At 45.1% G+C, this 26,667-nt stretch overlaps 2 protein-coding genes across 3 annotated transcripts in view; one reads left to right on the forward strand and one right to left on the reverse strand.

Annotated features, from left to right (window-relative positions):
- Window positions 1-1,101, forward strand: part of VPS54 (VPS54 subunit of GARP complex) — a 45,083-nt gene extending 43,982 nt beyond the window's left edge. For both annotated transcript variants that reach the window (XM_079324244.1, XM_079324245.1), the window contains one exon: window positions 488-1,101. In XM_079324244.1, coding sequence (XP_079180370.1) covers window positions 488-593 — 106 coding nt within the window. In that variant the 3' untranslated portion in view covers window positions 594-1,101. The remainder of the gene's footprint in view (window positions 1-487) is intronic.
- A 590-nt stretch (window positions 1,102-1,691) lies between these two features.
- Window positions 1,692-21,692, reverse strand: UGP2 (UDP-glucose pyrophosphorylase 2). The gene is made up of 10 exons (XM_079324665.1): window positions 21,405-21,692; window positions 15,871-15,998; window positions 15,234-15,341; window positions 8,201-8,386; window positions 6,676-6,809; window positions 5,749-6,046; window positions 4,597-4,794; window positions 4,197-4,439; window positions 3,684-3,788; window positions 1,692-2,777 (listed from the first exon to the last, which is right to left on the reverse strand). Exons 1-10 carry the CDS (start codon window positions 21,421-21,423, stop codon window positions 2,670-2,672), a joined length of 1,527 nt encoding a protein of 508 aa, XP_079180791.1. The 5' UTR covers window positions 21,424-21,692; the 3' UTR covers window positions 1,692-2,669.
- Between the last annotated feature and the right edge of the window lie 4,975 nt (window positions 21,693-26,667).

The raw sequence follows: 26,667 nt of genomic DNA on the forward strand, positions 1-26,667 counted from the left end.
AATTATGTATAAACTGTTACAAACAGTACAGCTGTTATGCTGTTGAGTTGCTTTTTACATTAATCTTAGAATCAGAGAATCATTACTCTAGAATAAAGAAGTTAATGTTGCAATAATTAATATTCTTAGTTGGAATGGAATTGGGGGTTTAAGTCTAGATAAGCCTGGGCTTACAGCAAGAGAATAGAAGTTTTAAATGCCTAATTCCTGCTGAGTTTTCTGAACTCATGGTTTGATCTCTCTTCCCTAGAACTAGTTTTACACCCAGCAGTAATCCTGTTGTGGATGATCACTGCTGTAAAATAAACCACATCCATAGCATTGAGTTTTGAACTGATAGTTAAAATATCTAATCCAGGCATAGAATTTGAAGATGTATTGTAGCAATTGTGTGCCAAAGTCCTTGACAAACCCCGTCTGCTTGTCCAGGCACTCCAGGTGGATGTGATGGGGTCACATTATAATCTTGTTGTGTGTTTCACTGCAGGCTGGTTACTTCAGATGTGGCTTTTTACACTGGAAACCTTCAAGCTCTGAAAGGCCTTAACAACCTAGATTTAAACATGGCTGAAATCTGGGAGCAGAAGAGGTGATAATCCATTGGGGGCAATCACTTGGCTCTGACAACAGACTGACTTTCTTCTAAGCAGCGTGACGTCGGTGAGACGAACACTTGAACCCAGAGCCCCAGCAAGGGCAGGAGTGAGAGTCGGGGGAGCTTAGACTCAGAGGGAGCTGCAGGGAGAGATCCTTCCAGTGTCCTTCAGCAAGAAACAAGTGATCAGCTGTCTGTGCAATGTTTTTTCATTCTCTCTGGAAACAGACTCAGGTTTCTTTGGACCAAATCCAAAAGAACACATAGCTGTAACACAGCTGTAGTTGTCTAGAATGCTCTGTATATCTTTATATTAAAAAGATGCTTTGCATTTCTTCTAGTGCAATGAAATTCACATGGTGTCCCACCTTATTTAATGATGGTACAATATAAAAATCTTGCAGTTGGAACTCTGTAGAAAATGTTTTTCTCTATGAAACTATGCTGTTCTAAAATTTATTTTTTTACAGAACTTTATATAAATAAATGTCTTTTGATTGCTCGCATATAGGATTCAGCTTTGTTAGGGAGCAGTCCTGTTCCAGGGGATTTCTCAGGATCTAAAATCTGAAGATGAGATTTTCTAAGCAAGGGGCAGTTCCTCAAAGACAGTCCCTGTGGGAGAGAGGAATGACCTGACCCTCATTAGCAGTGGCAGGGTAACAGTGGGGCTCCTGGGGGAACTGGAAGATGGAAAAAAGGCTGGTGTAAGGATGGCCAACTCCAGCTGCTCATGGCCCCTGCCAGCAGGGAGCAACAGGGACACAAAGAACAAGGCAGGAAGAATTCTAAAGTTTTTAGGCTGCTTATCAAAGGCTGCACCAGTAAGGAGTGTGCTGAAATCCATGTATTTTGGAGTTTTTAATACTACCTTTAACAGACTGGAGGCTGCCAGTATTCAGTACAAGTGCCTGCATTTCTCACCTCACCCCTCTGTACCTGACCCGGTCCAGTGCCTAACCCTGAGATGATCATGTCTGATGGAATGGTCTCTGCTGCAGTGTGTGTGCCTGTGGTGCCCTCAGCCAGGCATGCTGACCTGGTAGCATAACACGTGTCATTCATTGTCAGTCAAAATAAAGCTCTAAAATCACAGTTGTTTTTAAAGACCAACTTCTTTAATGATACATACCAGTGTTATACTAAGCTTATAAAATAAAGTTGTCTGCATGTAAATACAAGAGAAACATTAAGAAATCAATAGTGATCAGGACAGGGATTTCAATTCCTGTACAAATTTAGAAACTCAAGAGAAGATAAATTAACATACATGGCTGTGACAATATGAACATAGGTGTAGTCAACGTGATCCATTTATTGAAAAAAGAGGGCAGATCAAAGATTAAGATATTAACAGGAGATCCAGTCTTAAATGGGATGTGAAAAAGCAAACACCACACGTGGTTACTGAGGCATTTTTCTCAAGTATTGGATTCTTTGGGCAAGTTTGGAACACGGATGATTCCCACTCTCACGATACGGAAATGGAGGTATTGACAGCCTTACCCCAGTACCTCGACATACAACTGGGATAGGACATCCCACTTGTAGTTTGGGGGGGTTGAAGAGGGCTACAGGTTGTGAGCACATGAAATACAGGGTTTTAAGAGCCTGTTTAGCAGTAGTGAAACTTTTGGTTTTCAACTGTGCCTTCCTAAAACGTCACAGGAGTTGCCAACCATGTTGTCCCACATGTATTGCTTCACAGCTTTATTTCTGCAGTTATAAGCAATTCAAAAACTACTGCATGGTTGAGGCGAGCCTCTGAACTTCTTATCAAAGAAGATCTGTCCATCTTCCCGCGAGACAAACAGTATTGCACTTCAAGGTTATATTAACTGAGTTACAGAATCTCTTTAAGGACTGAAGCATTACTTACGCACATCCATGGCGCTTATGTGGCTGCTTAGAGATAAGCAAGAGAAATTAATTTTAAATTAATACTGCAGGGTACTGTGAAGATGACAAAGCATAGGCCCTCTGTGTACTTAGATTTCTAATGCTTAAAAGGTTCTTCCACGACGAGGCTGGTCTGGCACAGCAGCCCCAGCCCTGACTGTGCCCTCTCCTGGACTCAATGGTCCAGGATCCGCAGGTTGCCAGATACGATTTTGTTCTCTAGTAGAGCTCCAGCTGGGATGTCAATCCTGTCACCATGGTTTGCAATGATGATGACTGTTCCCTGGGGTTACAGAAAAGAAACAAGGGTTCAGAAACTTGGTATCTGTTAGGTGTTGATGTGGAAGGAGGGAATAGGTTGTCTGGAGGAGCAGTCAGGTGTCAGCTGTACCACAGCCAGAGCCTGAATGCATTTAGTTGTACTGTTTCTGCATACACCTTTAGGGGTCTTTTCCCCCAGAACAGAAGTTTTAAACAATCATTACCGGAATTACTCTGCAAATTGCTAGATCCTACAAGCAGAACTAGTAACTTAGTTGAAAAGATGGTTGCTCTAAGTGTTCTTGTCATGTCTGCTTGCTTTGAAGTGGAGAAACATTACCCCAACCCCTGGGTGTGCCCCAGGAAGGCTCCTGTTCCAGCTGAACAGCAAATGTGGGGACAGAGACAGCTCAGAGCCCACAGGTGATGCTGCACCATCTTCCACCCCTGTCACCTGCCAAACTGCCCTAGAGAACTGCAGGTGCTGCCAGGACTGGCAAGATCCTAAGGAAGAATTTGAGAAGTACTTGCTCAGCTCCACAATTTACTAATAAATTGAGAACCCCAAAGCAATGCATAAGGGCCCAAAAAGGGGTGGTAAGGCCAGCCTGGGAAGGGAGGTGGGACTGAACCAAAGGACAGAGGTGGCAGTAGTGTTTGAACAGAGATGTGAGGTCTGTGCTTTCAAGATTCATAAACAAACCTCCTCTCAGCATGGCCCTGCACAGAGCAGCAGCTCTGGCAGCGACATCCTGCACTCCATCACAAGGGTGACTGTCCAGCCATGGCTTCTGCCATCTTTGGGCCAGTTACCCACTTCCCAGGAGCACTCCTATGGACTCTGTGTACAGGCACTGCCTCAGGATCAACTGCCAAGGAGCAGAGATCAGTCATGTTTAGTGCAGCAGCATCCTCACTGCACACTCACCTTTAATGAAACATTCTTCCCAAATGTAACATCACCTGAAACCGTGAGATGATCCAGCTCCAGCATATCTGGAATACTTTCAAACCTTCGCAGGTAATCTTGAACCTTTTGGAAAGAGGAAATATTAGAGACAGTTTTAAAGCCATCTGTGGATTAAGACAAGCATGGGAGGAGCCTCTTCAATACTCTTCCTATAACCTACACTTGAATCCATACTTTGTTGCTATTTTGTAACTGTGATTTCTTTCTGAAACAAGGGTGAGGAGCAGCAGGGGGCTGCCCACCTGCAATGGGCGAGCTCTGGGGAGCACACACAGCCAGCTCACCTCCCATTGCTCAGCTGAGGGTGCAGGAGCACCCAACACATGGTAAATACCTGTATTCTCACAGCCTTTGCAAAGAGCAAAAGGGAAGGCCCAGGCAGGCAGAGGCAGATAAAGCAAACCTCACTTTTCACCCAGTTACTGCTATGAACTGTATCTCTGTTCAAAGAGGTGAGCAGCAGGTGTTTACCTTTGTGAAGGAGCTTCCCAGTTTGACAAGAGGCACTGTTGGGAATTCGCGCTTCTCGCTCATCGTTAGAGAGCCCGCGTTAAGGCTGTACAAATTGGACATCACCAGCAGGAGATCCGAGGTGGTTTTCACAGGCAGGAAACGACTACGAGGTACGTTTATCCCCAGAGAGTTCTCAAAACTCTTGATAGCAGCACCAACTGCGGTCTCCAACTGGATAACATTCAAACCTCCATCCAGAGTCTGGAAGAGAAAACCCACGTGAGCACAAGGAGCAGGTCCTGGCACTCAGAACCAGAGCCCAAGGTCAGCCAGAGCTCTGCCCTCACCCCCCAGTCTGGCTCTGTGAGGCAGCAGTGCCTGTTTGGTCAGTGTCCTCTAAACCCTGCCAGCTGATTACCTTTGGGTTAACAATGATCTCCATGTCAATGGCATTTTTCTCTTGCAGTCTTTTAATTGCAGACAAAGCAATCCACAAATTGTTGGTATTGAATATTTTGAATTTCGACACAGACTTGAATTCATCCACATGTGCTTTAGGGACCTGAGCTATCTCCACCAGCCTCAGCTTGTTCTCGTACTGCGTCAGCGTGCCACCCTGCAAGGGGCAAATGAGAGGCTTTGAGTCCTGTTCATGAGAAGCCAGAGAAATCTTCCCCTCAACACAGGCAGTTCATTTGAAGTTGAACCCCAGAGAAAACATATTTCTTGTTTTTAGTAACCAGCTACCAGGTTACTAATTATAGAGCCTGTTTAAAGTACAGTCAGGACCATCCAACGATCATATTTCAGCACTCCAAGACAGTTAATTCCTTTAATGAAGGTTGTTGAGAATATTTTGCAAATGCTGCTGTTGACAAAAAACACCCTCAGTAGCACTTTGTTAGATGATGGAGCAAGAGCTAAATTAAACCCAAGTATTCCTACAGTGCATTGCTGTGCTTTTATAGGGCTAAGTCAGAGCTTCCCTAATGAATATGGAGACAATCCAAATTCTCATTCTCACATACAAAAGAAGAGAGCACAGTTGCAGGACAAATTACTGCAGGCTACAAGTATTTGATACACATCATAAACCTCTGAGAAATGTCACTCCTGGACAAATCCAGGGGTTAGGGCAGGAGCAGATAGGCAGCTGTGCCACAGAGCTGTGCAAGGCAGAGTTGGGGAAGTGGCTCAGGCAGTTTTCTGAGACACAGCTGCTGCATCCCAGTTTTCAAGCTTCCACCTTCAAGCTTCTGGCCCTGTGCAGGTGACAGTTTGGAAAAGGTGCAGAGGTTGTGACCTGCACCCTGCACAAACCACTTGGTGCTTCCAGTCCAGCCCAGACTATCCTTGGCTGCTGCTGCCCAGAACACAGATCCAATCTGTCCCATGAATTAGAACTTCCTTGCTGATTTAGTGCATCTCAAATTAGATGTTAGATGCAAGCTGATGTGTTAAATGGTGCCTAAAATAGCTATGAGGAGACTGGGTGTGTGTCTGAATCCATGGATTCAGAGGAGGCTGGAGATGGCCACCAACACACAGACTCTCACTCATCTCCCTTTACCTTCACATCCGCCCGGGTTTTGTTTGTGACTTCCATGACAAACTCGCAGCGTTTTCCATTGGGTGGGTTCATGAGGTGGTTAAGTATGTAAAGGTCCACAGTGGCACCCAAATTATCTATATTGGACACAAAAATATATTCCTTCCCCTCTGCAATGAGGTTGTCCAGCAGCCCAGAGTTGTAGAAGCTGGCGTAGATGTCCCCATGGCCTGGAGGGTACCAGCACTCTGTGTTCTCTCCTGAGTAAGAGACATCCTTGGCTATTGGCAGTAGAGTTTCCTTGTTAATTCTGGGATACCTGTGAGGACAGTGGGTCTTGTTACATTCTCACCAGTGTCAGACTAGCATAAAATAAAAATACTACAGTTAAGGTGCAGCTCCATGGGCTTCTGGAGGTGTGCTTTTCCTGAGTGTTCTGAACTGGAAGACCCACCCAAATTCTGAGCTGTCACTGAGAAGCTACAGAATGCTGGTCAAGGATTTAAAGCTGCAGTTCTGAGGCCACACTGCAAGCCAATTTTCCTCTGACAGGCAGGTTCAGGGCATATCAAACACACCTGTGACCCCAGCAGCCACCTGGATTAGAGCTTGTTTTTCATAAGGAACTGTGATCTGTCTCCCTCCAGAGCCAAGGATACTAACAGCAAATTCAGGAATCAAGTGGTCAGCATCCAGTATACCACTGTTTGTACATTTCTTAGAAATTAGGGCCCACACACCTCTCCCTCCTCCAATTTTAATACATTGCCCTTGACCTGCCCAATCCCCTGATGTTTCAGTCTCTCCACAAGGCCCAGAAGAGACTGAACACGGGTACAGAAAACACCATTGCTACCCCAGAACTTCAAACTCAAATCCACCCCACTTGGAATGTAGGGAAACAAGCAAGTTTTTCCTTCTACCATAAGTGGAGAAGTCTTTTGATACCTGCTTTGATTAAAAGTATATATCTTCACACGGCTGTGACTGTATTTCTGCAGGATTTTCTTTGTGTCGTCGTCCGTGTTGAAGGAATTCATGAGAACCAGAGGAACATCAGTGTTGTAGGATTTGTTTAAATGCTGAGATGGGAAATAAATGGTAAATTCAGCATGTATTATTAGCTTTAACTCCTGACACCTGAGCTTTTGGGAGAAAGAAATTAGGTGAAACAGACTGGAAATAATGAATGCACAAGAAAAAAAAAGATGCACTTATGCTACAAATAGGATAATAAATTAGGAAAAGGAAAATAAACACTTGTTAGTTGTAAAGATAACACCCAAACTAATTAATGTATCTTTAATTGATGAAACTTTGTTTTTAAACCTGCATTGAGGTCTAAAATTTGAAACCACAATGCCACAAAATGATAATTTTAAGTTTTAGCTACTTTTAGCTACAAAAGGCATATCTTCCATCAAATTGTTACAGTCTGTCAAGGTGGAATTTCCACACTGTCTCTGCACAGGAAGCACTTCCAAGTTTTCTTGGCAGACAGAGATGGACAATTATATCAAGAGCACACAATAAATGAAACATCACCATGTTAATTATTTGGGAATCTCTAGCATGGAGCTGAAATACACAAGACCATTTCCATGTGCACAACAAAGGCAAAAACAGAGATTATGGCAGTTCCACCAAAAAATGAAGGTGCAGGGGAAAAAGAAATAGACCCTTGACTGAGTTTTAAGCTTTGTGTATCAGCTCACCCTCCTCTGCTGGAGCATTTGAGATCATTACACGTTGGTGGAATCAGAGACTTCCACAGTGATGCCTTCGAGAAAGGGCTGCATCAGTTGGGTGTAAATTTGAGTTTGCCATAGAACCATCTAACACACATGGGAGAGCCACTCCAAACAAGAACACATTGAGGCAAAAACTATTGGCACTCCAGAAATCATGGAGCAGGCACACCCCATCTCCTACTCTGATAACTGCCTTCATTATCTGCTGTAAGAGGAATATTCAGTATTAAAAACATAAGCCAAAATGTCCTCTCCCAACATTAGCAGCTGCTATTTTCTTTTTCTCCTCTTTCTTCAGAGGAAAATGCCAGCAATCTCCTCCAGCACAAGAGTTTAAATGCATCAAGGAACTTGGAAAAAGCTTTGTTCTAATGCACATTAAAAAATCTTATTTGAAAAGATAAACTTGCAGCTGGAGGAGTTGGAACCAAGCTCAGGAGCTACCCAGGCCAGATGGGCTCCACAGTATGACTGCTTCTGTTCCTGGATGCAATACCCTGCCCAGGCTGGACCAAACCTGTGCTAACAGAGTTCAGTCACTGACTGCACCGTCCCTTTCATGTTCATTCTTCCCAAAGGAATTCTCTGCTTCACACCAGCACTGTGATCAGACCTCATCTCCCTCTTCTCCTTCTTTTGGCAAGCCTCCACTTGATCCCCCTTAGCAGGCCATGCAGGAGCAGCTCCCTGTGCTGCCTCCTCCACAGCCCATGGAGCATTACCTCGATCTGCTGCACTGTCAGGTCCAGGAAGGTGTTCTCGTTCCGCACCCCGATGAGGCTCTTGGGGCCTTTGCAGCCCATGCTGGTGCCCAAGCCACCATTGAGCTTCACCACCACCAGCTTGTTCAAGACAGAAGCAATGTTATCAGGCAGGCCTCTGGCCTTGATCTTCTCATAGGGCTGGATCTGGGAAAACAAATGAAAAACAAACAAACAAAAACACCCCTGCAGTTAGATATTCAGAAAGAAATTGCTTTCTCCTAAAAACTTTCAGAATTTACAATTTGATGATAAACCCCACATTTATTCACATGCTTTATGACACTAAAGAACATCTGCAAAGTGAGTCTACAATAACTGATTTGTAATGATACAAATAACCTGGTTTGTTACTATAACAAATAACCTCTTTTCTCAAGAGGTTCTATAGACTTTGTGACACCAGGCACCATCAGCTTCATTGAGATGAGAAGTCAGGCCAGTTATGCCACTTGTCACAACCCTGTTCCTGCCCCGCAGAAGGGGAGGGGGTTTCCTTGGGAACCATCTGACTCATTGCCCCATAGGATGGTCCCTCTCCCCCTTCAATTTAAGAAGGCCACAATTTAAGAACCAGGCTCTACATGCAAGGCACAGAACTTTCCGTCCCTGAGCAGCTTAGACTCTTTTTTTTTTTCTTTTTGTGTGTGTGCTCGGAGGTTGTCAGAGGCAACATTCTTGGGAAAATGTTGGTTCTTAACTCAGTCTAACTGATTCTTATTCCAGCCACTACTCTCACTCTGATACAATTCATTTCTCCAGACAGCATGATACAGGGTGGAAGGGAGTTCCTAGTTCTTATTCTGCTGTTTTCAGAAGGTGTTCATCCAGCTCACAATAAATCTTCCAGGAAGTCTTCTAACTCACTGACAGCTGTTTCCTAACTGGTTTAAGAACAGAGTCTGAGCTACATTTGGGACTAGTGACAGAGAGCAAAATCAGGCTCATAATGACAGCATGCCTCACATTAGGTACTGTGTCCCCTAATTCAAAGGAATAATGGTATCAATGCCACAGTAAGAATCATGCCAAAACTGATAGAGCAGAATCAATACAATTATCCTTTAGCCTGCCCTTCCAGTGATTTTCTTTTGAAGAAAAGCCCTGGTGCTCCACTGCTGTGGCATTCTAGCTGCTAGAAAATTACTTTCATTCTGATAAGGGGTGTGCAAGATCCACAGCTGGTTTTCAAAACCAAACACATAGAGAGTAGTTTTCAGAGCTGTGTTTGCTTTGGGCAAGGGCTGGGGTTCAAATGGAAATTCACAGTGCCCTGGAACAAGGGTCATATTTCCATAGGCGGGGGCAGAAGGACGGCTTGCGCAATTCCAGCATTCCGGGACACCGCGGGCAGCAGATCCCCCTCACTGGGGACAGTCTGCCCCATGGGATCTGGAGATCCTCGAGGATGTACTGCAAGGTAACAGAACTCCACGTGGAGGTCTCGTGGCTTGGACAGAAAGCAGCACCACAATCACTGCCATTTCATGAGGACACAGGCAGGAGCTTCCTTCCAAACCGCCAGGAACTTCTCAGGAACAGAAGTGCACAAAAAGTGGAGTCCTGCTGTGCTTTGTCAACAACAGATATTATGCTGAAACACCCTGAAGAGCAACTGCTCTTCTCATTAACAATGAGATGATAAATCCTGGGTTTAGTGCCTTGGAGGTACATCAGGAAGCTCAATGAACATTCTGCTACCAGCAGGACCTACAGAGATTCACGCTCACATTTACTGCTTCCCATCCACTCCAAGGTCAGTAACACCCTGCATTAGAATTGCACATGGATTAAAAACATTTCATCTTGAGCTTTAGCTGGGTGGGATGTGAGTCACATCCATGATGTTCTGACACTGTCTGAACATCCAAAAAAAATTATCTCAACTTTTGAGACTCACTATGTTCTTCTTGCATCACTCACAAAAAGCAGAAAGTCTGACACTCAGTTCAGGGCCAGACTGACTCAAAAATCTTTTGCTAAAGTGCCAACTATCTTTTGATGCTTTCACCATCATGCCTGAAACCAGCTTTTGCAGAACATTGAGAGTAAAAGTCCTGAAGAAGGTTAACAGTTCCATCAAGGACTCAGTTACAACACAAAATTTGTGACTCAGCCTCACTAACTGTTTCAGTTTTCTCTGGCACAGGCATTGGAAACGTCAACTTGGCAATAAAGCCCTAGATTTTGAAGGGTCTTTAATTCAGAGAATAATAAATGTCAAAAAGTCAAGTTCCAGCAGGAACATTACAGCACCAGGAATGCTGGATGCCAGTGCTATCAATCCAACAGTGCAGCCATGTGCAGGCACTAATATGTATAACTACCTCATCACCTACAAGATTACACACAACTGGAGAAGCACCCCACAGCAATAAAAATCAATTCTTGCTCTAAGGGTTTGTAAAAGTGTGCTTGACAAGTAAGTAAGTGCTGATGGGGAAGTTCTACAGGAAAAACCAGGGGCAGGAATGACATGTCTTACAGATACATGGCTGCAGTGTGACTCGCCCAATACACGTCTGGCGGTTTGGGACTGCTCTAAGATGACATATGCAGCTTCTTTTGTTTTGCAGCCAATGTCACAGAAATGATTTCTTGGAACAGCCAGGATGAGGCAACGTTGGGAGTTTGACTAACAGATTCCAGCAGCCTACTCCTACTGCAAGGAGGCTTGCAAGAGTTTGTCAGAGACAGACAAAGTGAGCAGCAGGGCTGTCATCGTGGGCAGACGGAAAGGAGGACGCCCCTATTAGTTAATATGTACTTCCAGTTTGAGGAAACATTTACTCAGCACCAAGGGACAGTTCTAGAAATAGCACCAAATGAAGAGGTCTCTGCCCTTGTGAGACCCCACCTGCAGTGCTGCACCCAGGTCTGGGGTCCTCAGCACAGAAAATCTTTAGACCTGTTACAGCAGAGAACCACAAAGGTGATGGGAGAGAGAACAGCCCTCCTGTGAGGTCAGGGTGAGAGAGCTGGGGGTGGTCAGCCTGGAGAACAGGAGGCTTTGGGAGACCTTCCAGCAGCCTTCCAGCACCTAGAGGGGGCTTACAGAGGAAGAGAGACTTCTTACACAGGCTAACACTGATAGGAGAAATAGTTTCTAACTACAAGAGGAGAGATTATATCAGATCTTAGGAAGAAGTTTTTTACTCCCAGGATAGTAAAGCACAGGAACCAATCAGCCAGAGCAGCAGTGGCTGCCCCATCCCTGGAGGTGTTCAAGACCAAGTTGGACAGGGCTGGGAGCAATCTGGTCTAGTGGAAGGTGTCCCTGCCCATGGCAAGGGGGTGGAACAAGACAATTTTTAAGGTCCCTTCCAAACCATTCCATGATTTTATGAACCCTTCAAACTTGTTTCCAAAGTTGAAAATTAAGAAGATATTCAGCTTTCAAGTAAGGGCATAACATTCATTCTTTTCCTTCAAGATTCAGCTCACTGAGCTGACAGCCTGAGCTGCAGACAAACATCCAAACACTGGGGAAGAAAAAAATCCCAAAGGCTCTAATAGACAAGCTCCTTTCACACTCACATTGCTTGGATGCTCTCTTTACATCCCAGATGAGGTTCTGCACTGCTGTTCTGAGGTTAACTTGATCAGTGCAGTTCTCTCAGAGGCCTCCCAGCAGAACTTTGCTATTGCTTCCAATTCAAACAGATTGCTGCAATCTACATCGAGGGGATTAAGTTACACTTGCCATGTCCACATTCTTTACCTCCTCTCCCTGTTAACTGGCACTCTCAGTGTACTTTCTTCTCTGGAGACTGTAACAGTAATGGGTCCTAACTATGCAAGCTATCACTCTAAGGCTTTGGATATATGAAAGCAAAGCATCTGGAAGGAACAAAACAAGTCAGAGGTTTACCAATATAGAGTGAAATGAGTGCAGTCTTCTGTTACTGGCATCAGTATAAGTTGTTACACTGAAAAAGTGGAGGTCAGGGATGAAATCTCCCATTGCAGAGAAAAACAGAAATACTACAAAGCAATAATTTCTGTTTCAATTTCAACTGAAAGGAGCTTTTACTTTAGGAAAGTAAAAAAGAAACCTTTTTGTCTTTAGGAAGAAGCAGAAGCTACATTCAGAGAACAAATACAACAGGATAACACACTAGATGACCTACAGAAGTCTGATCAGAAATTCTGCTTCTGCACAGCACAGTCCCTTGGCACTGGGCAAAAACCTGAAACACTCTTCCCCCGACTCTTCGCCTAAAAGACAGAGCCCATAAATCCAATAAACTATTCATGAACTTTTTTAAGCTGCTAAATAAATAAAAAAGCAACAAACCCACACTTTAACAGATTTTTGTGTGCCTCTGTTTACAGATACACATGTGTCTGTGTGTTTATACACACAGAGGCACAGAGATACCTCAACACATGCTTTTTGCTCTACTAGGGATCAGCTGAAGATTATACTTGCCAGAATTCCCAGCAGCAAAGCAATTCTCCAAAACAATCACAGGCAAATAAATTCACACTGCAGAGAATTTAGTGCTTTCTAGGCCATGATCTTTGCAGTGTAAGATTCTCCAAGCAGCCAAGCATCCCACCATCTCATAAAACAAGGTCATCCCTACAGGCAATTATAAATCACTTGCAAGACCACCAGCAAACATTTCCATACACCAATCCCTATGCTGTTCTAACAACAGCAAAAGGAGAATATGCTCTGAGGTTTTATAGCTAGGAAAAGAAAACTCAACTGGAAGTGAACAGAAGCACTCAAACACAATATGCACTCACTGATGGACACCTGTCCCAAGGAACTCAGTACTGCAGCCCTTCAAAAATTATCCCTTTACCCCTCTTAAAAGCTCCTACCAGCCAGACTAGTAATTCTGAAGTTCTGGTCTTCAGGAAGTCAACAATAATTCCAAAAGTTATAGACCACAGCAAAGAGCAATTTGGGAGAAGTTCTTTTGGAATGTGTCTTATGAGGAACTCTCTTCATTTTCCACAGTATGTCCCTGACTCGACTGACTCGTTAAAAAGGAGGGAGTGGATACAGCAGAGAGAGAGAGAGATATAGAAATCTTAGGGTCAGCAAAAAGGAGAAAAGAGAAAAATAAAGGAATTTAACTTCGCTTTCAGTTTTCATAAGTGATCAAACACTTCCTGTCAGATCAGGAAGTCAAAGGATCCCTAAAGAAAGGGGTATTTACTATGAAGGGAAGGAGGCATGGAAGGAAGTTTGTTTGCAGATATTTTGCCCTAGCTCTCTTTTGTGGCACTTATCAAGTGTGATTACTTGATTTAGAGTTCATGCTAGGAAGCAAAATTTCATTTTCCATCATGCATGCATCTCATCAGACCAGAAGTGACCTGATTTTGCAGAATTCTTACCTTTCCCTCTCTCATCAAAAGTTGCTATGTAGCACAGGGACACATTTGAGAATGAGCAGTACAGTCCATAAGGAAAAAGAGAAATACTCTTTCTAACTCTGCCCTTCTCCACTCAGCCCTCTGTGACCTCAAGTTAGACCTTTCTCTTAGTTCTTTTTTAGCAGCTTGCCATGCCTGGGAATACCTCATGCCTGGGAATATGCCCCCAGTCTATTTCAGAGCCTCACCACAACCTCCAGTTTGACATCTGCTCCAGATGTCCTACCTGGGTACTTTCAGATCTTCACAGAACTAAGTTTTTCCACTGAAGGCATGCAAAACTGAAAAATAGACAACAGCTCTTCCTCTCCACAAAGCAGCCATTCACTTGCATCAGATTTCTGTAATTTAATGCCTTCTCTTGTCACACGGAACAGTTTATTCCTTTGATTGTCCTAACTACCTTCTTATATATTTAAAAGACCTATTGCTCCCCCCAGAGTCTCAGCCCCTCTACACTGAAAGAAATCCCCTTTTCTTCAGCCTTCCTTGTAAGTCATCTTATCTAGAACTCCAATTTCCCACCCTGGCCCCCTCACTGAGGGCAGACTTCTCTCCCCAAAGCAACACTCCATTCAGTGTTACAGTACAGAAAAGAGACATCACATGTTTTTGAAGTTAAAAGAAAACACTCAACCTTGGAAAAACCCTAGACTTGCTCTAAAACAGCATCATTCTTCAACGCTTTATAGAGCAGCCCTGCATCTGTTCTGGAAGTAACTGGACAGCCTGCCTTTCATGGGAAACAGAGCCTCGATTGAGGCACACAGAGAGCCTCAGAGAAACCACAGGCCTGGGAGCACACAGAGCTCCTGCAATATGCCAAGATCACTGTGCTGGGAAAAGCAAGAATCCGCAGCACAACTACACCATTCGTTACACAAGAGTCACAGCACAGCCTAAGGCCACTGACAAATCAGTGAAATCAGGTTAGGTTTAATAGGAACTATTTATTTCAGTACTAAACAGTGCTGGAAAAACACACAGTGCTTTTTCAACAGCAGCTCAAATTACAGGTTATAAGTTACAACAACACAGACAACATTAGAAAAACAGGCTCCAAACCTCCCCACAATCAACTCCTTGGTTCAGATCCCTCACTTTTGCTGAGCTGCTGCAGGTTACAGAAGTTGCTAAATGTGCTGTATTACCCAGCCCACTTGCCATATGTCCCTTTCAAATTATTAAACATAAAGGATTGCTGGAAACAGTCTCATCTGAGATGTGCAACCTTCTCCTATGGGCAGGAGGGAAATGGGAACAACAAGGGTTCTCCCTACTTCTCCCCTAACACAAGTTTACTCCAGAAAAGGCACCAAATGGTGAGGTAGCATCTGTCCCATTTTGTTCCTCTGCTCCCAGAGCAGCTAACAAAATAATACCAAAGGACTTGACACATATGGTAAGCAGAACCTGATGCTCAGGAAGACATACGACATATGTTAACAAATAATTATTTCTCAGAACCCAAAGTGTTGTCCTACATGGTTTTACAAAACCATGGCATATAGACCCATTCTATGGGTGAATACATCATTTGACTTAAGTAGTAATTACCAGCTTTATTTTCCTTACAAACTGCCACTTAATCACAACTTACAGAATCTTCTGGAGGTCTCTGAATCTTCCCCCAGTCCACAGATGGTCCCTTTTCTTGTAGGAATCTATGAAATAGCTTCTTAAATCCTTCTAGGTCCTTTTTAGTGTGCTACAAAAAAGAAATGCATTATTTAATCCTGGTATTCAATGCACACCTACTCAATCACAGATGCATTTCTAGGAATTTATATACAGTCCATTCATGAGAGTAATTTCATTAGCACTGGAGTAGACATGCTAAACATTAGGTAAAATTTCAGAAGTTACCCAAAACTAATTTTCACTAAAACTCAGAGTACAAAACCAACTTGGATACCTACACAAGTCTTTTGTCAAAAGCATAGCCATTATAATTTAGCCCAATATTGAAGATAACATCTTTACCCTCCCTTTCTGTAATCCATTGAAGATTACACAGAACCTTTAATAACTAAAGATGATTAAACACTAAATAACTCTGTCACCCAGTCCAGAGGGAACTGAAAGTCTCCTACTGACATTGTATCCTGACTACTCTTCCACACAGGATCAGAAAATAAAGACCTGGAAATTGTGATTGATCTCCTTCCTGAGATTTGCCTCAATGTGCTGCACTCCATTTCTCATGCTCTGAGCAGCATCCAGCCCGTGCTTCTCACCTCTATCTCATTTGAGTGCGCGGTCGCCAGTATCTTGTCGAGTTCTACTTTCATTGAATACTCCAGCTCCTGTCGAATGACTTCCTGAAACTGTGAGGAGCCAGCTTGAGACATTGCTTTGCTGAAATCTTGAATAAAAAGAAAAGAAAATTAGTTTTAAAAAATAGTTAAATTAGATTACAAATAGCCTTCAGTTTTCTTTAAAATGACTAATAAACTCACAAAATCTAGTCTTATTTTATCACTGTGCCAGCATTCCAGGAATCTGAAGTTTTTGTTCCTAGTTACTTGGGGAACAGCTCTTAAACTGGGCCCAAAGAATAATGGTCCCTCTTTCAAAACCCAGAAGGCCCCCAAAGGGCCAATGGTTCCTCTCAAGAAGTATCCAAAAATCTGCAGCAATGCACTTTTCTTCTAGAGAAGTCACATCCTACCATATCAACACACTTCAGTAAGTGTGAAAAAAGAATTTTCTTTGCCATAAGTTATGTAGAACATTGTAACTGACGGTATTCCTGTGTTCCACAAGCAAATAAAAACATATGCTTTAATTATTTATACAGTGTGCTTTCACAGGATCTTCTGTTTGTTCCAGTAAACATTCCCTTACTTTGCCATGAGTATTTTCATACTACAGCATGCATTTCAGTTACTAAGCAACCTAGAAAATTGGGCTGTCTATCACTTCAGCATTTGTTTTGTTTTTGAAAGTGATAAACTCTACTAAAATGAAAAAGAGTAAATACACAAATATTCTATAAAGTCCACCCTGTAGGAAGAACTGGGAGAGAACACGATTTTATTTTCCAACAGAAAGCATTGGAAGCGAGTGTATTCTCAAAAGACATTCTGAGTATGTTCTCTAAAGACCTCAGTTAATTTAATTTCTGCCAAATCCCTTGAGTGATCACTTCCCTGTAACACAGAGTGATGTATTGCCAAATATAGCTGGATTTTAGAAACACTCTGAATACTGGTGCAAAAAAAAGGGACAGGAGGGAACTTTACAAGTGAACAGAGCAACACTGACAGAAAACATTGCTAGAAGAGGAACCCGCATTTAAAGTCTACTTATTGAGATGATGCATTAAAAGGCTCTTCTACTGACAATGTCTAAGAAAGCCAAAGATTGTTCATTTTAATGTAATTTTGATTTTATTTTATTTTTCTAAGCAAAGTATTCCACAGCCTCAGCCTCAGTGACAGTATCTAATCCTTGCTTTGAAGCCCACAGAAGCCATTTTCCTGACTGCACTGTTTTGCAGGTAGGGGAGGGAGAGAAAAAAAAAAAAAAAAAAAAAAAGACAGACAAGTGCTGCAGTGCACATAGTATGTGTGGTGCAACACGGGAAAACGCCAGCTCAAGATGAACAGTGCACTGAACAATAGGTCCTTTTTTAAATCAAATGCTTCATTTAGTAGTAAAAGCAGGTAAGCCTAGTAGGCATATCTTTCCGGGTCAAATGTGTAAAAACACAGACAGCTCTCCACCAGGAAGCACTTTTTCCTACAGAAAAACAAGGTGTATATCAGCTCCATGCTTAATATCAAACTGCTACAAGTGCTCCCTTCATTCCCACCCTTTGGGGTGATGCATGAGGAAACAACTGCCAGGAGATGTTTCTAATCCTCCCTGCAACATGTTATAACACTCCACTTCTGCTACAGCAACAACAGAGGCCATTTCTCACTGCTCGCCAGCCTGTAAAACATCTGAACCTCCCAGTGTGATGCAACACGTAAGGAACATTGTAAATCCCAAGTCTCAGCAGAGACCTTCAGTCGTGCTGTGGAACACACTGGGGCTGAGGGAGGCACAGCCAGCCCTCCCCGTGCTGCCATGGAAGTAGGAAAAGCTTGTTCCGCTCAAATTAGCCAAAAGACTTGTGTCTACCAGAAAAAAAGCACTTAGAGACTAAGCAACATCACAAACAAATCGAGATAAAAAGGCATCATAAAAATAAATAGATGACGATGTCCTAGTTTAGGGGTCATTTTTTTCCCTGTGGTATTCTAAGTTCTTCACAAGCAGGATGAGCAAACGCTAGGCACGCTTGATCACCAACATCTTCACATGAAAGCAAAGCAGACCTGTTGCTTTTTCCAATACCAGGCATGAGGCACACAGAACAGCAGCTGGATGGGACAGCTCTTACCAAACCCAGCCTGCCAAAGCTGCCAGTGCCAGACCCTTCATCAGCAGTGGGGGATATTCAGGCTTGACATTTAACATTTATCCCCTTCTGCAATCCCTCAGCCTCACCCAGACCCAGAGTGTCAGGACTCGGGCAGAGCATCGCTGGTGCTGTTAGTCCAATTATTATTACAGGGAGAGAGGAAGGACATGGCTGGAGTCCATAAAAACATGTGCTTGCCCGGTGCAAGAAAAGTACCTATTCTGCATAGGTAAGAATGTGAATACTGTAACCAAGAGCCAAACAGCAGGAAACAGCAGGCGACAGCTCCCGTGCTCTTACCGTGCCGCTGCGAGGCACAGGCTTGGAGCATTTATCTTGGAAATGACCACCAGGACTGGGGCTGCCTCTCTAAAGGCTCCCCAAAGCTGCATCGGTGTGTGCCATGAGCAAACTGGGCTCTAGTTGTTCCTGCTGCCCCTCAGAGTTTTTGGGGAAAATGTATTTCAGCTTACAGCTGGCAGAAAGACAACTGCAGTCCTTCAACACAAACTACAGCTGAGTTTAACAGCCTGGGTGAAGATTGATTTCACTTTTCACCCAGCAGCAACAAGGAAGTTGAAAGGCCAGTGCAACTACATATCTGAAAGCAGTTCTTTCCTGCAGGCAACTAAAACTTCCTAAGGCCATAATGAAAAGTAGTTACTGTGCCTCTCAAAATCAGATGGGAGGCTGGGGTGTTGGGTAATCATGGGAAGAGAATTCCAAGGATACACGTGGCCGTAAAATCCCAAACTATGGTAAAAAAGAAATACTTCTTCCAAGCCATTTCGCAACCAATGCCTCATACTTCAGCCTAAGCCCACTTCTATGAAACCAGTGTTCTTGAACACTCAGACATAAAAAAAGGGTGGGATAAGGTATTAGAAGACCCTTGGGGGACCTGCCCACACAGGAAATGAGCTCAGACCAGAGGAACGTTACTAATAGTTGAGACTTTAGAGAACATTGGGCTTTGCAAAAACCACCACACAGGATATGTCACTTTAAAGCCTTTGCCAGAAAGTGTTCCCCCAAGCAGCAGAGACAGGATGGCACTTCAGTCAAGTTCATGGTAGTGTTTGATGCATGGAGAATTTCACTCCAACCCTCCTGCCCCCACCCACTGTTATTTCTAGCAGGCTTTTGTGCTCTGACTGCTAACCTGGCCCCTGCCCTCACAGCACAAGCTACAGCACACAGAAGAGTATTGGCAGGTTTATGATGCCTAATTTTATAGCTGACATATGAAAAAACAAATCATGGTACATCAGAGCAAGCTAATAGAAAGGAGGACTTTGTACCAGAAACAATGTAAGGGGCAGATCTCAAGAAAACTGCACAAGAACAGAACAGTGGTCACCTCTTTACTGAGGGGCTTGCACATATTTCCTTTCTGCTGTCCTTCCTCTTATTCTACATTAAAAGCAAAGAAAATGTTAACATTCATTTTGTTCATTAATCCATTCTGAAGAGAACTTCACTGCCTTGGTACTGTGTGTACAAGGAGGCAGCACAGGAGGCAGTTGTGGGACAAGTCAAGCAAAAACTTCTTTCATGAAAAAGTAGGGAATCTCTTGGGCTGAGGGCTATAAATTGTGATTACTTTTGCAATCCAAGTACATATGCAGAAAGACCTACAGCAGGAAATAATTTATGTTTCCCTGGAGCCAGACTAACACATAAAAACCAAGAAGGGTGGCCAGTAAGCTACAGCAGTCAGCTGAACTTTAAATGCTCTACCCTTGAACTCTGTGCTCAGGGTACAGGGTGAATGCCTTAACTTCCAACAATTCCACTAAAAGTTCAAGGCAATTTTTATCTCTGGCAGGGATAAGTCTCTTTAAATACCCACACTATACCGTGCAATGCTAACGAATACTACTTCGAATTTTAGAACTGAACATACCCACTCAGCCTCTACAAACATTTTCCTACTACTAGAGGCAAAATTGCCAACACATGCTGGACTGAAGCATACGTGAAGTGAAACCTTTATGCTCTAACTCTTCTTGACGGATGAGCACATTAGCCTGAGCTAACTCAGAAATTTGCAACCTAGGAAGCTGTTCTTGCCAGCTGCACATACCAAGAGTTTAGGTGTTAAAGTCAGACACAGCTGAATTTCCCAGTTTAGCAGATGATCCTCATGCTAAAAATACCACTTGACATGACAACATGTTTTAGTACCACTGGCCTGACAAGAGTATCTAAACAGTGGATGGTTTGGGGCTTTTTTAAAGGCTTTCAGGATTGTCAAATCTCTGGCAATATTTTAAAACCCAATTATGATCTTTACATAGGTTCCTACAGCTTTCCGTTTCAGAAATAACAGCACTTCTCAGCAAGATGGCTACCTTCAGCAGGAGTCTGAGATAATTCCACTTTAAAAAACAGTTAGCAATTTATTTTCCTAATCAACTTCACGAGCATTTATCTTGATAACTTTCAGAGTGGCCGGTTGAACAACGTGATGGAAACACATTCCTCCTCCAGCTGCCTGCTTTCTGCCCAGGTGTCACAGGACATTTGTAGACAGGTGGTGCCTTCACACAGCCAGCATTGCCCAGCCCTGGATATCCACTGTGTGAGGGACAGTGATTTCCCAGAGGCCAAAGTTCCCAAGCTTGTACAGCAAGCAACCCGCTCGTGTTCCTTCTGCAGGCAGCATTACATTTCTTCATAGGCCTGCGTGGATTTATATATTGAGGAACCCCACAAGCACGTATTTCTTTACAGAAAAGCACACCCGCACCATGAAGAAAATAGGAAAACAGGGAAAGAAAACTGCAACGGCAATGCACCAAAGTAATTTTTCTTTTCAAAATGACCTCTTGTGGGCTGATTCCCTGTTTCACAGGGAATCCAAAACTCAGACCACGTACACACAAACGCTCACACATGCAGAGAGGAATAAAGGAGAGCGTTGGAGCCCACAGGGACCAAAAAACTCCAAAAAACAACCGAGCCTCAAAAATTTAAAAACAAAATAATTTTTAAAAAGAAAAAAAGAAACAGGGAAAACAAGAAAAAAGCGAAGACGCTCAACCTCGGCATCCATCCTCCCGCAACTTTACCAGGAGGCTCAGCGGAGAGGGGCGATTTGTGCGGGCGAGGTCCCGCAGGATCCCCCAGCCCCTGGCCGCGCACAGCCCCGGGCGCAGCCCCGCCGCCCGGTCCCGCCGTGCGCCCGCAGAGCCGAACCGAGCCGGGCCGGACCGCGGGCAGGGCTCCGGGGCAGCCGGGGCACACCGCAGCCCCGCCGCTGCCCCGAGCCCCCGGGAGCGCGGACCCAAAACACAGCGGAGCCCCGCGCTCGCACGGCGGAGGAGCCGAGAAAAACAAAGCGCGTCAGCTTACCTTTCACGAGAGCCGACATTTTCGCGCTTTAATAAATAAACAAGCACTTGGGTAAACACGGAGCGCCTCGCTCGGGGGGTTCCGCCCCGCGGCGAGCAGCGAAGGGCCGGAGCGCGGCTGCCGCCCCTGCGGAGGCTGCGGCGGGAGCGGCGGCGACCCCGGCCTCGCTGGGAGCTCCCGCCCGCCCGCCGCGCTGCCCCTCCGCCGAGCAGTCCCTCCCGGGCCGGCGGGCGGGCGGCGAACCCCGAGCAATTTAAATTTCATCAATGGAAGAGGCGGACCCGCCGCGCCCCGGGTTTCGCCACCCCCGACCCTCCCCTCCCCTCCCCGCCGGGCCGGGCCGCCCGCCTCCCCGGGGAGCTCCCGGCGCGGCTCCTCCCCGCTCCGGGACTGCGATGGGACGGGCCGGGCCGAGCCGGGCCGGGCCGGTGCGGCCGGCCCCGCGCTCCGCCCGCCTCGCGCGGCCGCCAGCCCGGGGGCGGCCCCGCCCCGCCCCACCGCCGCCCCGGGCCGGGCCGCGCCGCGGGGCCTCCCCCGCCCGGGCCGGGCGGTGCCGGCGGCGGCCGCGCCGAACCCACCTCGTCCTGCGGCACCGCGGGCGGGGGGCGGGGACCCGCGTGCCGCGCGCGCCCCCGCCCACCCCCTCCCCCCGCGGCGGGGGCGGGGCCCGCGCCCATCCCGGCGGGCCCCTCGCGCGCGCCGCCGCCGGAAGTGGGCGGGGCTCGGAGCCGCCCCCGGCCCGAGCGGCGGCCGCGGGGAGCGGGGAGGGAGCGGCGGCGGGGGGGCGCGGGGCCTGCCGGGGGTCCGGGACCTAAATCCTGCGGGCGGCGGCGGGGGGGCGCGGGGCCTGGCGGGGGTCCGGGACACGGTCCTGCGAGCGGAGGCGGGCGTGCTGCACCCGCTGGAAAGGAGGCCCAGGGGCGACCTTGTCGGCCCGCAGCTCCCTGGCCGTAGCCGGGTGTGACTCGGCCTCTTCTGCCAGGCACACAGCGGCAGAACGAAATGACATGGCCTCGAGCTGCGCCAGAGGAGGTTTAGGTCGGACAATAAGAATTTCTTCACGGAAAAGGTGTTTTAAGACTGGAATGGGCTGCCCAGGGTGGAGTCACCGCCCTGGAGGTGTTTCAGGGAAGGCTTGACGTGGAACTCGGTACCAGGGTCTGACTGACACCGTGGTGTCCGGTCAGGTTGAACTCGGTGATTCCAGAGGTCTCTACCAGTCTGACTGATTCTGTGGTTCTGTTAAGTGTTTCTGATTTAAGGAGTGTACCCTAAGTTGAAGTATCTCCACCCATGGCTTTCCATCCCGGGTTCATAGCCACGTTCAGTGCTGGGGAGGTGCCGTGCTGGTGCAGAGCCCCGGGAAGCACAGAGGTGCCAGAAGCCAGGCATTGCTCCTGAGCTGTGCTGTGAGTTCCCTCTTTGTCTAATATTTTTTCCTATTTTTGCCTCCAGACTCTTCCCAGCAGTGCTTGGGCTTCCCTGTGCACTGTGGTGACACCCAGTTATGGCAGAAACCCCCATGACCCTGCCTGCCATAAATACCCCCCCAACAACCTGCAGGTAGATCACCACTCTGCTTTTTACGTTCTCATTTCTTAAAAGTCAGCTCTGTATGGCCTTGCAATATATGGTTATATAAAAAAATCATATGTAATATATCACCAAATCCTTACATCCACACAGTCCAACTGCAGACCAGACCAGTGCCCTGTTACCATGAGGAGAGGGGTGGGAACTGGGGAATTGGAAGCTGCTGAATTCCAGTATCAAGAGGTGGATGGGTGCAGCCTTGCCTGGGATGGGCAGGGTGGTCTTCATCCCTCCTGGCTGAAGCTCCCTGTAAGTTCTCTGGGATAAACCAGGTAACCACCAGGATGAGGCAGTCCATTTGGGGGTGGGATGGCTTTCCTCTGCATCTGCCTGTTCCCTGGCTTTTTAAGAAAACCATAAATGCCAAGATCCTTTGAATTTAACATCCCAGTCCACTGGACCTGGGAGCATCCCTTTTCATTTTGTACTGCCAGACAGTACAAGGCTCACTGCACGCTGCCTTTTTGACATCAGGGAGGATGCTCCTCTTTATTCCCTGGATCCACCAGGAAAAAAGTCCTGCATTCACTCCACAACTTCAGCAAAATCTTGATCTTCTTCTCTAGACATTGATGGGAGCTTGCTGTTATCTTAAATGCAAGATCAGCCCCACTCCAGTCCTTTCACTGTTAATTAAACACTTTGGTTTAAACCTGTTGCTCTCTTTCTACGGCTCAGCCCTGCTATGATCCCACATCCAACATGTGCGAGCCAAACACAACCCAGGTAATCTTTGGATAGGGGTGACATTTGTACAGCTGTCCTTTGAAAGGATATTTACAGGAATGTCCTACATGGTAAGAAGCAGAGATAACTTTTTATCTGCCAGCAATAAAACTAATTCCAGTAACCTGTCTCATTGTGGTGCAACCAGGGGAAAACACTCCCTCCTTTGCTTCATTTTATGGAAGGAAGTGGACAGTCAAGACTGAGAATTGATGGTGTCAGTCAGTGTCACTGAAGAGGTAACCAGAACTACTCCATCCAAAACCAGCAAAATCTGGCAAGGCTCTTGAGCTAGATTAAACTCAGGAAGAGGTTTATCTCACAGCACACAGGCAAACTGCTCATGCAGCCAGGGATGTGCAGGAGCAGCATCCTGGCAGCCCATCCACCCCAACATTTTGGGTTAAGTAGATGCAGGAATGCCAAAGAGAGCTCTAAATGCCCCAAATGAAAAACAGACTTTTGTTCCCCCCCCGCCCCCGTGCCTGATGTCACCATCTCAGCCAGGGGGTTCAGCATCTTCCAGGAACCTGGGGCTGCATCACAAAGGAACAATGGGATAGAGGCACCAAACCCAAAACACTGCTTGGTTTTATGCCTCATAGATAAACTGCCTCGTAAATGTGCCTCATAAATAAAATTAATAAGTACAGTAGTAGTGATTTCCTTTGGTTTCATCAGCTGAGAAGCTCACACCAAGGCAAGATGCTGCCAAAAGTACTGGTCTCCCCCTTATTCCAGCTCTTCCCATCCCAGGTTTGGCTCTGCACTGGCAGTTTTTGGCTGGGAGAGTTGTCTTTAGGATGAGCTCATTCCTGGCTTGTAGCTGGGTGGTGACAAGGGGAGGTGGAAAAGCCCTTGTGAAGACCCACAGATTCACACTTTCATCTTGCTCATTTATTTCTTCCTTAGCTGTCCTTATTAAGTTTCCCACTGAGGACATTTCTTTTCCCTCTCTCCTCTGTTTTTCAGCCACTCCATTTATTGTCAACTAAATTACTTGTTCCAGCTGAGAAGGGTCATCAGATAATGGAAATCTGTGTGTTTATGGGGAAAAGACAGTGCAAATGCCAAGGAAATATGGCTGGGAGGCAGCTGGAAAGCCAATGTGTGAACATTTTAGTTTACTGACCAGGGAAGAATAGAAAAATCTTTGTTGTTGTTGTTGTCCAAATAATATAACACAGCTGCTTTATAACCATTTCTTTGTTAATTAGATATATAATATATAGTAATATATAGTATTTTGTATTTTATATGTATTATATAATATATATATAATATATTTTAATATATACTATATATAGATATATATACTATAGAGATGTGTGTATAATATACATATATCAATACATACTACAAATACATAATATATAATGTAGCATTTATATATATAATAAAAAATACATATGTAGTGACGTGGATATATGTAGTAATATGTATATAAGATTTCTATATCTTATGTGCATTATACACATATGATGTATTTTTCTATATTATATACATATATACATACATATTTACAAATTTATCTACAATATAAATCCATTAATTTATGTACTTATATAATTCCAGGTGCATCCAGGCATCCAGCAAAGTAGATATGATACACACATAGATCCCCAAGGATGTGTGTGTATATAATATACATCTTTATTACTTAAAGATTTGTATATATTTAATCTATATACATTTATATCATGGATGTATGTATTTACACAATCTATAAAACCTGTATAATATATGTAGTAATATATTGTAATTTTTCTTTCCACTTTTCTTTTTTTACCTCTGAATTTTGGTCGAAAAGGGCAGTGAGTGACTGGCAGCAGTGAAAGGCCACCTCTGGCCCCTTGGGTGGGGCTCTTGCACCTGAGCTCTGCGGGCTCTGTTTGTGCAGCCGGCGCAGCAGCGGCAGCCCGACACATTCCCGCTTGCTCCGGAGCTTTGTTTCCTGACCAACACCCGCTTGCAGTATTTCCCAAACAAGCTCATCACCATCGCTCCCACTCCCTCTTCGCCTTCCAATTGTCGCAGTCGGGCTCAAACAATCCGTGCTCGGGCATCGTCCGGGGAGGACGTAAAGCATTAACGAGTTTAATAGCACCAAAATGGTCAAAGGTTCCTAAGGGCATCATTAAAAAAAATCCCTGTGGCACCGGTCTGTGATACCCCAGGACTTCAACATGCGGTGCAGAAACCTGTGACTGCTTCTAATGAAATTCTTCCCAAGTGTTTAAAAAGAAACAAAAATCCACATTTTATTTCATTTCAGTTTTGTTTAGTTTAAGAAAGAGTTCTCCATGCCCGTGCCGTGCTCACTAGCCCTCATTCAACTCCACCTGGTTCAAAATAAAACTAAATTACATTAAATTAAAATAAGAGAATATTTTAAATTGTATAACTTTCTGTCTCTTTTTCATGTTTAAAGCAAGGACACGCAGCACACCTTTGGGGCAAGAGCTGAAAGCCACTGAATCAGAAATGAGCCTGGTTGTACCTAAAAATCTGTAAACAACCTCAGCGGGAACCTCTAGTGATTTTAATCTGTTAATTTGAATTTTTTTGGCTAATATATTAATTTTGGTGGTGGGTTTAGTGTTGGCTAAATTGGTAATGTGCTTACTAGAATTATTTATTTATTTATTTATTTATTTTTGTTGTGAGATGGACAAAAGGTCTGGAATAATTCAGGCTGTATTTTTCCCTCCCTTCTCGCGGGAATGTTGTGGCGCCTGGCGGCACGGGGCTGGGAACAGCGCAGCCCTCTCTGCTCTGGGGGTGCTGGGGGCAAGACAGCCGGAGCGGAAGGCAGGGTTCTATAGGTGCTGTCCTGCCAGCTGCTTCTCTGCATGCTGGAAGTCTTTCTCCTGGTTTTTCACAGAAAACTAAACCCTCCCGACAAGCCCTTATGACAAACGACAGATGAGTCTTGTCCTTATCG

Source organism: Erithacus rubecula (assembly GCF_903797595.1).
Source record: "Erithacus rubecula genome assembly, chromosome: 2".
Lineage (NCBI taxonomy): Eukaryota > Metazoa > Chordata > Aves > Passeriformes > Muscicapidae > Erithacus > Erithacus rubecula.

What these genes read in the sequence shown, in the direction of transcription:
- UGP2 (XM_079324665.1), bottom strand. An exon ending in CGCACTCAAATGAGATAGAG is followed by an intron (nt 15,342 to 15,870) that starts GTGAGAAGCACG and finishes TCTTTTTTGTAG; the next exon opens with CACACTAAAAAGGACCTAGA. An exon ending in GGAAGAATGTTTCATTAAAG is followed by an intron (nt 2,778 to 3,683) that starts GTGAGTGTGCAG and finishes CTGTAACCCCAG; the next exon opens with GGAACAGTCATCATCATTGC.